The following is a 14684-nucleotide window of genomic DNA, read 5'->3' on the forward strand; positions in this document are numbered from 1 at the left end:
TCCTTCTCAGAAGATACTAGTCTGCTGTTGAAAAATGAACATTTGAAGAATGTACAAGTGATACTGTATTGATGTATATTTATATATGTGTATGGTGAAATATTCTCATCTGTCCATATGTTTACCATATTGTTAATTGTCTTATTTATGTTACATTGTGAATGTATTAATTCATATGTATGTTAATTGCAATGCCCAGTGGGGACTATGTTTCATTTATGTTAATGAACCTACTGGTTATCTTAAGTTTAGTGCTCAATCGAAGCTCAATCGAAGAAACTAAGTAAATATATTTTTGGGAATATGTATTTCCTGAGGCTGTAGTGTTGTAGCATATGTAGAGCTGGAAATGCAGTGGACCAACATGACCGCTGAAAACTACTTTTCATAATTGACTCGACTTTTCATAAAAGGGTTCCGCACCTTTCAGTTATGGAAATGAGCAAAACAAATGAAAGCGAAGGCTTCAGCATGTCCTCATATTGCTGGTTGGTGTGTGCATGTGTGTGCTTGCTTGTGTACGTGTGTGCACATACACATGTCTCCCCTTCTTCTCAAGTGACTGTTGATCACCGACGCTTGATGCGCCGCAATGCTGCCGTCACGCTGGACGGAACATGGGTGGCCCCCCATTCATCCACCCCGTCCCTGCCGGTCGCAGCGCAGCCCCCATCGATGCCCTCCTTCTCTTGGAACGTGTCAATAGCCTGCAGACTAATCTAGTCGCCTGGGAACCCACTTGAGCCCTGGGGATGAGGAATCCAATCAACCCCCCCCCCCACTACTACGCACTGACGGGTGTATGGACTGACGTATGCTTGGAAGTACCACCACCCCCACCCTCGATCCTAGCACGGGCATAACCCAGGGCTGTTAAGTTATTTATACAAAGTGTGCAAGCTATAAGTATATGTCATAGCTTGCAGGCAAAGGTTATTTTACATTGAACGTGATTGTTCATAGTGTGGGTTTCGCATGTCAAGAATACGATTACAAGTCATGGTCCTTAATGGGACTGTACACATATGGCGCGATTTCCGTTTGGATATTCATTAGAATCGCACCAAGGTCGATTTTTCCCGACTTATTCGCCTACAAATATATCTGTTCCACAGATCACACGATGCGTCTCCATCCTGGTCACCATGGAAATGTGCATGTTGTAGAGTGACTTCTTTTAGTTATGCGAATGGTTAATCTACCTCAAAAACAAACGTCTCCAACACGGATCTATTCAAGAATGAACACCCAAATAATCTCCCTCATCCACCAACTGCCATGCGCTATACTATTTCTCTGTTAGTGCAGGTGTTGATGTATGGATCCCTGTATGGATCGTAATGATCTTAACTGATTTCTTTATATATATAGTATATGATGCATGTTGATATATACCCCAGTTTGATCTTAACGTATTCATGAATTATATTTCTTAATCGTCAGCGGCCAGGCCACCTTCCCATCCTCTAGCAAGCATCACCCCCATGGCAACAGAGACGTGAGCCAAACGAGGGAGGATGCGTAATGAAGAGCACTTGGACTGTGAAGATGGAGTCAGCAGGTAAAGAAGCTAATTCGCCCCGAGCGTGGCCGTGAGCGTCAAGTATCCGCAGGGCGACTCAACAACAAACAAGAACAACGACGGGTATTTTGTTTATGTTGATCAGTCTTAAATGCGTGCAGAGCATGTGTTTGGACTTCACAATACCAGAACACCATTCTAAGGTACTATCCGTACTCACACAGTAAGCAGTGGTACAGCGTGAATAACACAATCAACACAGCTTAAACATTGTGAAGAGTTAACTGAATTTCAGTGTGTTACCTATGGCAGACTAACTGAATTGATATATTCGTTACGCGAACCTTGCTGTCTCATCGTCAGCTTGAGCTCCGTAGCTTAAATCAGTTAAACTCAAAACAGTGTTCATAATGCCAGGAGATTGTTGACACTCGATTGGTGAAATAGCATGGCTGCACCACCGACATTCACCACGTCTACAGACACAGCAGAAGCAGAAGGTAAAAACACCGGCAGGGAAAAGAAGTAGGCTCCCCGTCTACTATTAAAAAACAACAAACATGCTGAGCAGCAGGACAAGAGGAACAGGAAAGTTTAATCTTCTCGATAAGTAAACAAAGATTGTGTGTGTGTGTGTGTGTTTGCGTGTGTCTACGTGACTTGACAACAAACTGAGGTCATTTCAGCAGGCACGCAAGAGATGTGTTAACAAGAGACGAGTGCACATGTAAGTGTGTGTGCGTGCGTGCGTGCGTGCGTGCGTGCGTGCTTGTGTGTGTGTGTGTGTGCATATGCGTGTCTTGCCTGCGCACGTGCATGCGTGTGTCCGCTGTGTGTGCGTGTCGGCCGTGCGTGCACATATGTGCGTGCGTGTCTGCTGTGCGTGTCATGTACGTCATCAGTGTATTCACCTATGAAGCCCGACGAGGGCGGATTGGGCTGGATGCTCTCCTGCGTGTTGCTCTGGATCACATCCCACAGTCGCCACACGTAGCTGGGGTGGAGGATGTAGAAGGGCTGCTGGGGTTGCTGCCTCCGGCGCTCCACATAGGGCCCAAAGAGGTTGTAGTCAGGGCTGGCGTACCACTGAGGAGGCAGGGGGAGAGAGAGAGAGTGTCAGGGAACATCTGTCGAAGTCACCATGAAATGAGAACAGACTTCTCAGTTTTTGACCCTACTGAGGGTAATCTCTCCCAGGAAAACTCTTCACCCGGTTCACTGACGTTGAACAACGTCGAGTTTATGCTTGGTTGTTGTTTGTACATCAAAGTTAGCTTCCTGAAGAGAGTTGAATGGCTTTTGGTTGTGATCACGGCTGGTTGGAGATGAAAAGGGATCAGGCGTCACTAATGGGATGTCATGTTCCTCCTTCCCATGGTAAAGAGCCTGCGATGTGTAACCTATTTCGCAGCAGTTTGCAGGGCGGATGCGAGGAAGGCGAGCCTTTCAACCTGGCACACTCCAATAAAACCCTCTAGGATCTAAATCTTGTTCCTCCTGCGCTTCACTACATAGTAATTACCCGTTCTACTGGGAAATACAACATATAACCAAAGCCAAATTGGCCGTTTTATTGCCATGATAAATGTGCCGTTGCTGTCACAGTTTAACATGAAATGTGATTGGCAGATCGTAATCAATACAAATATGTTTTTCTTCTTCTGCCTGAACAAGTGGGGTAAAAACTCAGACACAAATTAATCGGCCCACAGGAAACGTTTACCCACAGGTAATCTCTATTTAGTTGGTTGTGGGTTATGAATACTAATCAAAACAATAAATAGAAGTCCCATATTTTCCAGTAGTATCATACCTTTTGAATCCTATTGGCTAAATGCCTCATGGCAGCTACTTGGCGATGTAACACAATGATGCATAGATGTGTATACAAAAATCTAGGTTACAGCAGAATGCTCTGACACACATTAACAGGCATCTTGGTCGTTGTAAAGCTTGACAATAATTGTTTCAATTCAATAACAGCGAACAACCCCGTGGTGAGACTGTGCCGCGTTCAAAGGGACCCACGGACGGATGCACAGAACACACTCAGAGGACTCATAGACGACGCCAGCCATGTCAGAACAATACATTCACATGTCAAAACAATAACCTTAAAGACGACAGCTTCTGTTCTTAGATGTCAAGGGGATTGAAAAACCAATAAAACTGCATGCAATCAATCCCTCAAAATGTGCACAAGAAGACAAAAAAGATAGTGAGTTTCAGAGCAGGGGATTCTGGGTACCTATTGAGCGGAATTCACACGCACACACGATGCGGGAGCTTTGTTCTTTAGTATTCTAGTCAGGCGGCCATCGTTCCCCTGCATAATCACACAATGCCGCCAACCCAAGAAAAAAGAAGACTAAATGTTGACAAGATGGAGAGATTGGCAATGGGGGGGGGGGGGGTTCTGCTTCCAGACGACGGATGCAAAGGCCAGAAAATGAGATGCACTTCATATGCGGGCGGCGTTTAAAGAGGAATTGGTCAGAATAAAAAGAATAACAGGATACAAAAACCGGGCCTAGGAGTCAGAATACATCCATCCCGAGACGTATATGTGAGACTTAAGAGGCACACGACCCGGTGCTGGGGGAGGGCAGAGGAGCGGAGTGAAATCACACGGCTTAGTTCAAGAGCGGCACAGCTGGAGTAAACAAATGAAACTGAGAAAACCTGTGAATAGTAAGTGAGAATGTACCGGAGAGGCAGAGGGGGAGAGGACATGTCTTGTACGTGTGCGTGTCGGGGGGGGTAGGTTGCGCTTGTCGAGAATTGCAAAGGCGCGACCCATGTAGCATCAATGCATCTGACTTTGCCACTAGGTCACACTGCAGCCAAAGATTATCCTATATATTGCATGCTTTGCATAATGCGCTGGTCTGTGTCTGTCTCTCTCTGTGTGTGTGTGTGTGTGTGTGTGTGTGTGTGTGTGTGTGTGTGTGTGTGTGTGTGTGTGTGTGTGTGTGTGTGTGTGTGTGTGTGTGTGTGTGTGTGTGTGTGTGTGTGTGTGTGTGTGTGTGTGTGTGACCTACCATGTGTAAGTTGATGGTGTAAGGTGCAGGGTCCCATGCCACCAGAGTTACATTCTTGTACAGAGAACTGCTTTCGAACTGATGCTTAGGATTGGCCAGGATCTAGAAAACGAGAAAATGTGACACGTTACATCTTACAGTAAATAATAAATCAATCATATATAATCAACCCTGTCCCGAGCACAACAAAATAACTTTTAAGTTGCAATTTTCTTCATTATTGATGACTCCAAATCACAATTTGAGTTTACATCATTACACTGTTATGTGATGGCTCATCTTCCACTACTGCGGTTAAATGTTTCAAGTCAGAACTCAAAATCAGACGACATGAGACAGGAGTAGCCATGTTTCTTTGTTATTCGTCAAGGAATTATTTTGAAACCTTCAAGCCTCCACCAGTAAGTGAGTCGATATGCTCTGAAATTGTCGGTGTCGATATGCTTTGAAATTGTTATGTGATTCTTTGTTGTTTTGTTTTGTTTAATTTGGAAACGATTTATCGTTGCAACAATTTCATGTATAGTCCAATCATATTTCAGTAATCCTTCCTGGGAGCCGTGAGGAAACTCTTAGCCAGTATGTGTGGATCAGAGTGAGGTCAAGGAGTTCCCCCGCTACACACCCAGCAATAGCCGTCTAGTGAAGGCAGATATTGTACAAAGTCAGCCATCCCTGTTAAACAAAAGGGCGTATTCCATTATCGAAAATCAATGTTGGAAACATTGACTCAAAAATTGCCTTTTGCCAGTGAGTCTGTGCAAAGCACAATGCGGAGAGACATTCTGCTCCCTTCTTCACCATTGCTTCGTTCTCAATGTCAAACCCTTGCTAGGAACTCACCTGCGAGTTAATGATGCGAATGGTGGTCTTGTTTCCCACGTCCTTCTCAAAGCCCTCCGTCGGAGCCGCGTTGAAGCGCAGCACGGCGTCGTGGCTGTCTGTGTGTTACAAAAACAACACAGCGTTGGAAAGGATTGGAACCTCAACGTCTTGATGCCAGGCCAAGTTATCATCTCTCAATGAGTAATAAACGTACATGAAGAACTAGACCGAGAACGACTTTGTGTTTGAAGAATGCGACTGCATTTGTACGATTCTTTGGAGCACGTAATTGTTGTTTTTCATAAAAATGTAATTTTCACGGGACAAACAACAAAATTAAAGACATATGGGGAAAAAAAGGGGGGATGGGTGCTCACCCAGAGCTCTCTGATATAATATCTTAAATATTAAGCTTCCTCAATTCTACACATTATCTCATACATACAACTGTGAGTTTGTTTTTGAGAATGGGAGCATGCTGATACAAACGTATACGTTAGTCCTTGATTTCTATGCAGAATCTATGAGGTAATTTATTCAAAGTATATATTATACATATGCAATGGTACAAAATATCAGTAGTCAATCCTATGGTTTACAAAAGGAGGCGGGGGTGTGATCTCCTGACATCTCCTAAACACTTCTTCCACAGTGTGACTTGATTGATGCTCATCGTGATAATGAAAAGGAAAGAAAGAAAGAAAGAAAGGAAATGAAAACATGTCATCTGCTCCTGCCACGCTGCAGGTCGATGCGATCGCTACGTAGACACGGCGAGGAAGAGGAAGAGGAAGAACCCGAGGGAGCTGACACAAGAGTGGTTGATCCGCACGTATTAGGACAACACCCTTATCATCACCGTCTCCCCGTCAAAGTGTCGACGCCGGGGGAATGACAATAACACATAGGATCACCGACTCCTCCACGCCTCCAACTGTATGCCCCCACATGTTGTATTGTACCCCAAATGCATGGGGGTATACAAGTCCACTGGCTGGATTCTGAGAAAGTGAACGTATCCTCCACCCCCCTGGTTTGTATGTGATCGATATGATCACCAGAGTGCAAGGGGAATCGCTCTGGGGCCAGGGGATAGGAAAGCATTTGCAGTAAGTAACCATGGGAAATTCTATACAATATTCATATAGGGGAGTATACTCACATCTTTATTTGTGAGACCGAAGACCGATCCAAGGTTAATGTCTTGCATGTGCTATGAATAAGTTGTATTGTACCTTTGAGCACTGTGCTCCATTAACTTATTATCATAAATACATTTACTTTTTCCTCTATTGAGTTCCATCATCGGCGGTTATGAGCAGGAAGCCAGAGAAGAAACCAGAAATCATTTAGCGATCATTAAGTCATGAAAATGTATTCAGATGTGGCTTTTTGGTGACGCATTCAGCTCATAAATCAAGACACACTGCTCTGCCCAGCATGCAAATATATGCCGCTTTTGATTCATAAAAAGTATTAGTAGTTCTCTTAATATCGGTGATTCTGGTCCTGTATTACTTTGTATTGGATCAAAACTAAATTTTGCCATATCGCCCACCCCTAACAGAGAGGCAACCCTGCTTCATAAAGTCTCTCTCTCTTACTTATTGGAAAGTGAAAATGTAATAAGTGTAGGCTACATGAGGAAGGTATAAAGTAAAATCAGACCATGGAAGACAAAATGGGAGTTAGAGTAGGCATTATGTGACGATTCGTGGAATCAATTCGATTAAACACATTATGCCTTAAAAAGCTAAGGATTTTGATCGGCAAATTAATAGCTTAATTTAAAGTAGAAACAACCCATAATAGATGACAGACAATGGAGTCACAGCGACCTCTACTGGCGGTCAATGACAACCGTTGAACGCCAGTAGATCGCTGTTGCTACCTACACATCTTTATCCTGCCGGGGAAGGCAGGTTTTTTCTACCGAGTCGTTCATATAGGCCTACCCTTATTTAATATGCACCTGCTTTCGATATTCGTGTTACTGCTTGCTTCTGTGCCATCACTATTGAAACTAACAACCACTGATTGACAGCTCCTGAATTTCACCTTAAAGGGATAAAGAAATCATGAAATGAATGAATAATTACCAAGAAATATACGGAGGCAATCAAGGATTAGCTCTTTACAAACAAAACATTAAATTACATAACATTTCAATGCATGAGTTATACATAATGTATATAAAAAAGAAGTGTGTTCACATATATCTATATAGATGTTGGTATGTAGTTACAATTTTAGTGCGCTATTATTATTATTATTTTATTCATCTGGGATGGTTGCTATTCTGTCAACGGCCACAGGAGGGCAGTAATCAACCATGGCAAAACTGGAAACTGAAGGGGTTGGATGGCTCAATACTTCCCAGCAGTAATGAACTCATCCTTCACAACTGTGTTTGTGGTACACACAGTTGGATATAGGGGGCTGTAGACTTAAGGGTACAGACAGACTGGCGGGGATCATCACAGGATTTCCCGCCTTAGACTAATCTGGGGTATGTGAGTCATTTATCCCCACACAATTATCCCATTAGAAATATGCCATCCGGCCAACTATGAGATCAGCCAAAAATAAAAATAAAACTTTTCCCCGACGACTTCTTGCATCATGATGATGGAACAATTTCTGCCCTTCAATAGGCTGCATGGTCCTAAACCACAGGGTGTGCCACCAAGATGTTACGTATCACAAGGAATAAATTACTACCTAGCTCTCTGTGCATCATCTTAACCATGCTCTTTCTCAACTTTTCCTCCAGGCCTTTCTAAGTTGAACAGAGTTGCATGTGCGTATTCCTCTACGTACAAGAGTTTAGATTGAACATGGTTTCACTTTGTTGCGCTGCCGTTTTCTGTAGAATCGCCGATGTCAAATGTTGGCCGTATCAGTCAGATGGGATCTGTTGACGCATGGCTATGGAGTTAGAATCATGCCAAAAAATCCACACAAACTAATGCATTTTGCTTCAGAAACAAATACAGTATGTTTTACTACAAAGAAACATATTTCTTCAATAACCAAAAAATATCCTCCAAGTACAAACTAAAATCTTTCAAGTACAAACTAAAATCTTTCAAGTACAAAAAAAAAATCCTTCAAGTACAAAAAATTGTTCTACAAGTACGGAAATCTGAAAGTAGCGCGTGGATCAGCAAGGCGGAAAATTAGTGTCAAAAGTCACGTGACAAACAAATGTCCTGTGATTCACACTACACAACAGCAGGTGGCATTGTTGGGTCAGTTTAAGGCCGCCAGGACGGTCGTCATAGTAACACGCTAAATAAATGGCAACAAAATAGGCTGAGAACGAATTCCCGATATGTTCAATAAAACGTAATCACGGACAAAATACGTTTTTCAGAAAAACGTAATTGAGAATGCCAAATAGTTCTCTGGGAACGTAATTTTGATGAGATAGGGTTGCTCTGTCAGTTGTAAAAAAAGGCGGACGGACGTGGCCTCTATAGCAACGACCTAAGCTAACCAACACTAGCCGCGTTTACATGGCACATCTGATCCGCGTATATTTCTATGCGGAATAGATCTGTTCCTAAAATGTGATCCGAATCTACTGTATACATGGCAGTAACAAAAGTGTCCTTTATGTCTCTCGCGCACACCTGACACATCTCTGAACCGGCGGCGACATAATGAACGTCTTATCAGTATTTGGCATTGTGAATTTGATTTTAATGAAAGCACAGCAGGAGAGAGCTTTTCTCTGACTGCTCCTTCAATTAAGAAGGAGGACAGCACAGCTACGTCCGATCTTTATATTTACCCCCCTCTCCGCCGCAAACAAGAGGAATTTGAATGCGAGTCCGAAGCCAAGACTGGTGGGAGAGAGTGGTCTCTCCAAGTTAAGAAGAATTTTTACGTGTAGCCTGCAAAAGTACTAGTAGTAGCCTAATCATTTACAGTTATCTCGGACTCGCGCGGACACTACGATACGCGAACACGTCATTTATAAACACCCATGTCCCGTCGCTTAGCAACCGGACACGCTTACCTGACTACTTACGGAGTGGTAACAAAGACGTGAATCAGGCAATAAATCCACTTTCCTTGACAGCGGTGAAGTTCGGTGTGCATTAAAGTACAGACGTGTAGCCTGTACTCAGTGGACCAATTGTGAACTACTGCAGCTGCTCTGTTAAACCCCAATCTATTCGGAATAAGTGTATGTCGATTAAAACGGACTACACCACCTCTTTATTCGGCATAGAATTCTATGCCGAACAGATAATTGTATTCCGAATGAGGCGTATATATGATCATTTTCTATTCCGCATAGAAATCTATGCGGATCAGATGTGTCCATGTAAACGCGGCTACGGATCAAAAAAAATATTGTTTCTCTCAATCAAAGCACAAAACAGGAAAACTGATGTCCATAGCCTTAACCCATACATGTTGTGTAAATTGTGTTGAGTAATGTCACAGATATCGCCGTTAATGTGCAGCCATCCGTTAGCCAATGGGATGAATGCTCATACCTTCATATATTGCCCTGGAGGGATTAGGCCTACATTGTGACGAGTTGAAAACCCCATGCGTCGAAAAAAGGAGCACAAGGGTACCCTTTTGCGTCAGAGGCTGAAGCTAAAGTCACTGACCGTTCATCAAAAATCGACGCGCTCGGAGTGAGAATGTGTTGCAAACTAAGATTTTGGGGAGAAAAAAAGATCGTCCTGGCGGCCTTAAACTGACTCAACAGCGCCACCTGCTGTTGTGTAGTGTGAATCACAGGACATTTGTTTGTCACGTGACTTTTGGCACTAATTTTCAGCCTTGCTGATCCACGCACAAATGCCTTCAGATCCACGCGCAACTTTCAGATTTACGTACTTGTAGAATTGTTTTTTGTACTTGAAGGATTTTTTTTGTACTTGGAGAATATTTTTTTGTAATTGAAGAAATATGTTTCTTTGTATTTGTTTCTGAAGCAAAATGCATTAGTTTGTGAATGATGTTTTGGATTTGCAAACCACACTGAGTGTGTGTGTGAATCGTTGTGCGTGAGTAAAACACGTTTTGTGTGTGTGTGAATCGTTGTGCATGAGTAAAACACGTTTTGTGTGTGTGTGTGTGTGTGTGTGTGTGTGTGTGTGTGTGTGTGTGTGTGTGTGTGTGTGTGTGTGTGTGTGTGTGTGTGTGTGTGTGTGTGTGTGTGTGTGTATCATTGTGCCTGAGTAAAACACGATTTGTGTGTGGCATGATTTTAACTCCATACATGGCTCTCAATGGTGGGGCAATAATGCCGGTGTTACACCGAATTCTGCGACCCACCGAAAAGTGTGACCCCAGGGGGCGCTGTTGCAAATTATCTGCAACATGCACGTGTGCATTATAACAAAAACATAAATAAAACATAAGATCTCCGTTGGGTCTTTCTTTTCTTGATACTAACATTAATTCTAAACAGCATTTTAAATGGTAGCCTATAATAGGAAATGCTCAAAGGTAAATCAGCGTAATTTAACACCGACTGTAGCTTTTTATGGGTAAAGAAGCAACGGTGAAGGAGCGTACTAAACGCCCTATCCATGTTATGGGTCTGTAAAATGCTAATAAAATCAATGAAATGTATTTATTAAGCACCTTAAATAAAAAGGTAAATGGTTGTGGGGAGATCTTATGTTTTATGTATGTTATTGTCATGCCTGTCTACGCTTCAACCTCGTGCATATTGCAGAAAATATGCAACAGCGCCCCCTGGGGTCACACTTTTCGGTGGGTCGCAGAATTCGTTGTGTAACACCGGGACATGTAATCTTTAAATCTCCTTTAGAGGCTTCTTGACAGCATGTTTCTACATGTGCCTTTGCTCTTTACTTTAGGACTAGGTGTTGAATATTTTAATATTGGCCTCAGTGAATGCCTAATGAGCTTTCTTTGCAGGAGACGGTCCCCCCCAATAAATCAACGTAAATCCCACCCGTTCTGGGCCCTGTGTTGAAGACCCACCCATCCAAAGTCAGAAAATATATTTACTTTGAGGGCAGAAAAAACCCTATCAAAACACAGGTAGGGTGGAGCAACGAGATAAGACAAAAACAAACACTCCAGCATAACTGGGAACATTAGTCTCCTTTGATAAACAACCGGAAATAGATGGAGACTACTCCAAACGCTGTTCGCGGTTGACCCAGAGTACACTCTCTTCCAAAAACACGCACGTAACTGCAAGTGCGCAAGTAGGTTCACTTTTGTCCAACACGCCGGGCCGACAGTTTTGCTTCATAGTCACTTCACCACATTTCCTCTCAGCGCCGCGGAATGTCTGACCCACAAAGCGGCTAATTGGTGGCGCTTGTCACCCACACACCATACACCCACGCAAACAGGAAGAGATTGATGCAATAAAGTGAGGTCATCAAGTGTGTCCCCGTTTAATATGAAAAGCCGAGGAAAGATAACCCACCCAGCCCCCACCACCACCCAGCCCCCGGGCACTTTGGCACCAGGCCTGGGCACTTAGCACGTCACTGTGTTAGTCTAGCATTAGCGACGCAAGAGGGTAACCTTATCGCGTGTGCCCAGAGGCTTCAAGTGAGGAGCAGAGCTAGCTAGGGGGCAAACGGTTCTCCAAAAGAGATCCCTGGGATGAAGCTGTATGCGTGCTAGGCAGCACGATGGGTTATAGGAGGAGGGGGGGGAGGGAGGGGGTGCCTACTTTTTTTTTTTCATTCTAGTGGGCCATCTGTCGCTGAGTTCACACTCTTGCTTCCTGAAGCTGCCAAGCGTCTTTTGAAGAACAACAGATAGGCCTATATTACCCCCCACCCGTTATATATGCTAGGAGATAAACTATGTCGTGTGGTCCAACACTGCCATATTTCTTCCAGTGGAGGAAGATAAGTCACGGGGTACCACCTAAAGCATTTTTATCTGGGAGGATTGTCTGCATTATTCATATTTGTACGGCGGGTGAACATAAACGTGGCCCGTCCATTTACCGCAGTGAGAGATGAGGGCCTTCAGAAATAAAAAAAAACACAGCCTCCTTTAATGTGGGACAAGAAAGAGTTGAATCAATGAGCCCGTCGATTTGATTCTTCAATAAAACCTGATTTCATCGCTGGTTATTGCTTCAGAAGTTCTCCCAATACTAGTCATTAATAATGGACACAGGGTTTCTTGGCAGTTGGCCGTCCAAAGCAAGCACATTTACGACCCTACACTTTTATATTTCATAGACTCAATTATTCAATTGACGATTAAAATGATCGCTAAGCTACACAACTCATCCTGAATGATGTCATCGGCTCATGTGCCCCCCTCTCTAATGCCTTCTCATCAGTTGATGACCTTATGCATGACCTCATCCACTCTAAAGCAGTCAATAAGGTGACATCATAGATATCAGATAGCTAATGGACAGTCTTTGTCATATCGTGGACAAGCACGAAGGGAAGTTCTTGTGCTGCTCTCAGAAAGTTATGCCACACTGAAAAGGGAGACACACTGTATGCTCATGCGATTAATCGATCAATCGTTAGGATGGATACAACCCAATGTGTGTGCAATGAATATAGATATATGGGCCGATGTTGATATTCGCTCATTGGCTCAATATGACATATTAGTCTTGTTGTATTGATGAATATAAGATTGAGCTTAAAGGTAAGACATGTACAGCTATTTTCAGCTTGAAATGTGCTCTAAACACATAACTTCAAGGCTAGAGGGATCTAGGCTAATTGCACCGATTCTGCAGCAGCGTAGAGGAATCTCATGTTACGTTTCATCAGCAAGCCTCGCTCCTTGAGGAGGGGCGGGGTTGGGAGAGAGCGCAGGGAAAGAGAGAGGGACGAGCAGCAGAGTTGGTTTCTGTTTTCAAAATGTAGCGGGGAGCTAGCTTGACTTGACATCTTTTGTGTATTGTAATCTTTAAAAAATAATAACACGTATTTGGTCATAATGCCCGTCGCTCTCCACTCACCGATCTCCTTGCCGAGCCCCGAGTGCAGGATGGCCCCGGCCGAGGTGACCACGGCGCAGGTCTTGAAGCCGTCGACGCCCGGCCGTCGGTAGAGCTGCTCCAGGCTGAGCTCAGGCACCAGGCGGGCCCAGCCAAGCGACGAGAAGGGCTGCTCCGAGCCATCCAGCGTCCAGAGCCGGGCCTGCGCCTTCAGCTCGCACAGCAGCTCCTTGGGGCTCTGGCCCAGCCTGCGCTGGCCCTTGAAGGCCACGTGGTGCTTGTTGGCGCTGAGGTAGTCCTTCATGGCGCGCTGCAGCCGCGGACTCAGCATGCCGGGCGACACGCGACCCCGCCACAACCGCTGCACCACAGAGCCGAACTTGAGGAAGTAGTACTCCTCCGGGTCTGTCGAGTCCCCCCCGGGCCTGTTCTTCTTTCGGTCATCCGCCTCCTCCTGCTCTTGCTCCTGCTCCTGCTCCTGCTCCTGCTCCTCCTCTTCCTCCACCTCCTGCCCCACCTCCTCCGCCTCCTCGACGCCTCGCCCGCGGCTCTCCGGGGGTCCGCTGGGCGTCCTCTCGCGGCTGTGGGTGCCCGGGTAGGACTGGGAGCCCACGTTCTCCGTGCCGAAGGAGGACCAGGCGGCCAGGCTCTGGGGGTCCAGGTAGTCCACGCCCCGGTTGGCCTCCTGGCTGGCGTACATGGCGTAGGGGCCGCCGCTCGGGTTCTGGCCCGTCTCCAGGCCGGAGCGCGGGGCCGGCGAGGCGGTGGCGGCGGGGGGCTCCGGCTCCGGCTCCAGGGCGCGCATGGCCGTCGGGTTGGGTCTCGAACCCGTGACCGCCTGCAGCTGCTGCTGATGGTGGTGGTGGGAGGCCTGGATGGACGACAGGCGGCGGGTGTCGGGGTGCATGGAGAGCGAGGAGCCGGCGGAGGCCATTGGTTCGTCGACGCGGGCGTCCAGGAAGTAGGAGAGGAGCGCCAGGAAAAGGAGGGCCCACGCCAGGATCAGCACCAGCGCCAGCCGCCGCCACATGTTGGACCTCATCACCAGGCCAGACTCACATAGAGGCCCCGGGGAGCTGGTCCACCCCTGCTGCTCACACACAGAGACAGCTCCGCTGGGCTAGGAGGCCTGGCCTGCCAACAGAGGGAGGAGTTAGGCAAATAAACAGGCTTGCCAGCCTTAAAACGGTTATGCGGCGGTCGAAGGTCAGATCTCACCTGCACGCCTGCAAAGACACTTCTACTGTTTGTATGTGTCCATGGGCTTTACAGTATGCGAAAGGACCCTAAAAGAGGAACAGGAACGTTAGTGGGGAGATATTTTAGACAGACAGGCACACACAAGATCCAAAAAAGG

At 45.5% G+C, this 14684-nt stretch overlaps 1 protein-coding gene across 2 annotated transcripts in view; it reads right to left on the minus strand.

The window, feature by feature from the left end:
• The window catches only part of LOC115533195 (beta-galactoside alpha-2,6-sialyltransferase 2), a 39966-nt gene that overhangs the window by 6619 nt on the left and 18663 nt on the right, over positions 1-14684 (minus strand). Inside the window, exons 2-6 of one of the 2 annotated variants that reach the window (XM_030343545.1) lie at positions 14546-14613; positions 13349-14461; positions 5407-5504; positions 4564-4665; positions 2434-2608 (exon numbers count right to left, since the gene is read on the minus strand). In XM_030343545.1, coding sequence (XP_030199405.1) covers positions 2434-2608; positions 4564-4665; positions 5407-5504; positions 13349-14369 — 1396 coding nt within the window. In that variant the 5' untranslated portion in view covers positions 14370-14461; positions 14546-14613. The remainder of the gene's footprint in view (positions 1-2433; positions 2609-4563; positions 4666-5406; positions 5505-13348; positions 14462-14545; positions 14614-14684) is intronic. The other variant, XM_030343546.1, reaches the window with a different exon arrangement.

Source organism: Gadus morhua, chromosome 20 (genome assembly GCF_902167405.1).
Source record: "Gadus morhua chromosome 20, gadMor3.0, whole genome shotgun sequence".
Classification (NCBI taxonomy): Eukaryota; Metazoa; Chordata; class Actinopteri; order Gadiformes; family Gadidae; genus Gadus; species Gadus morhua.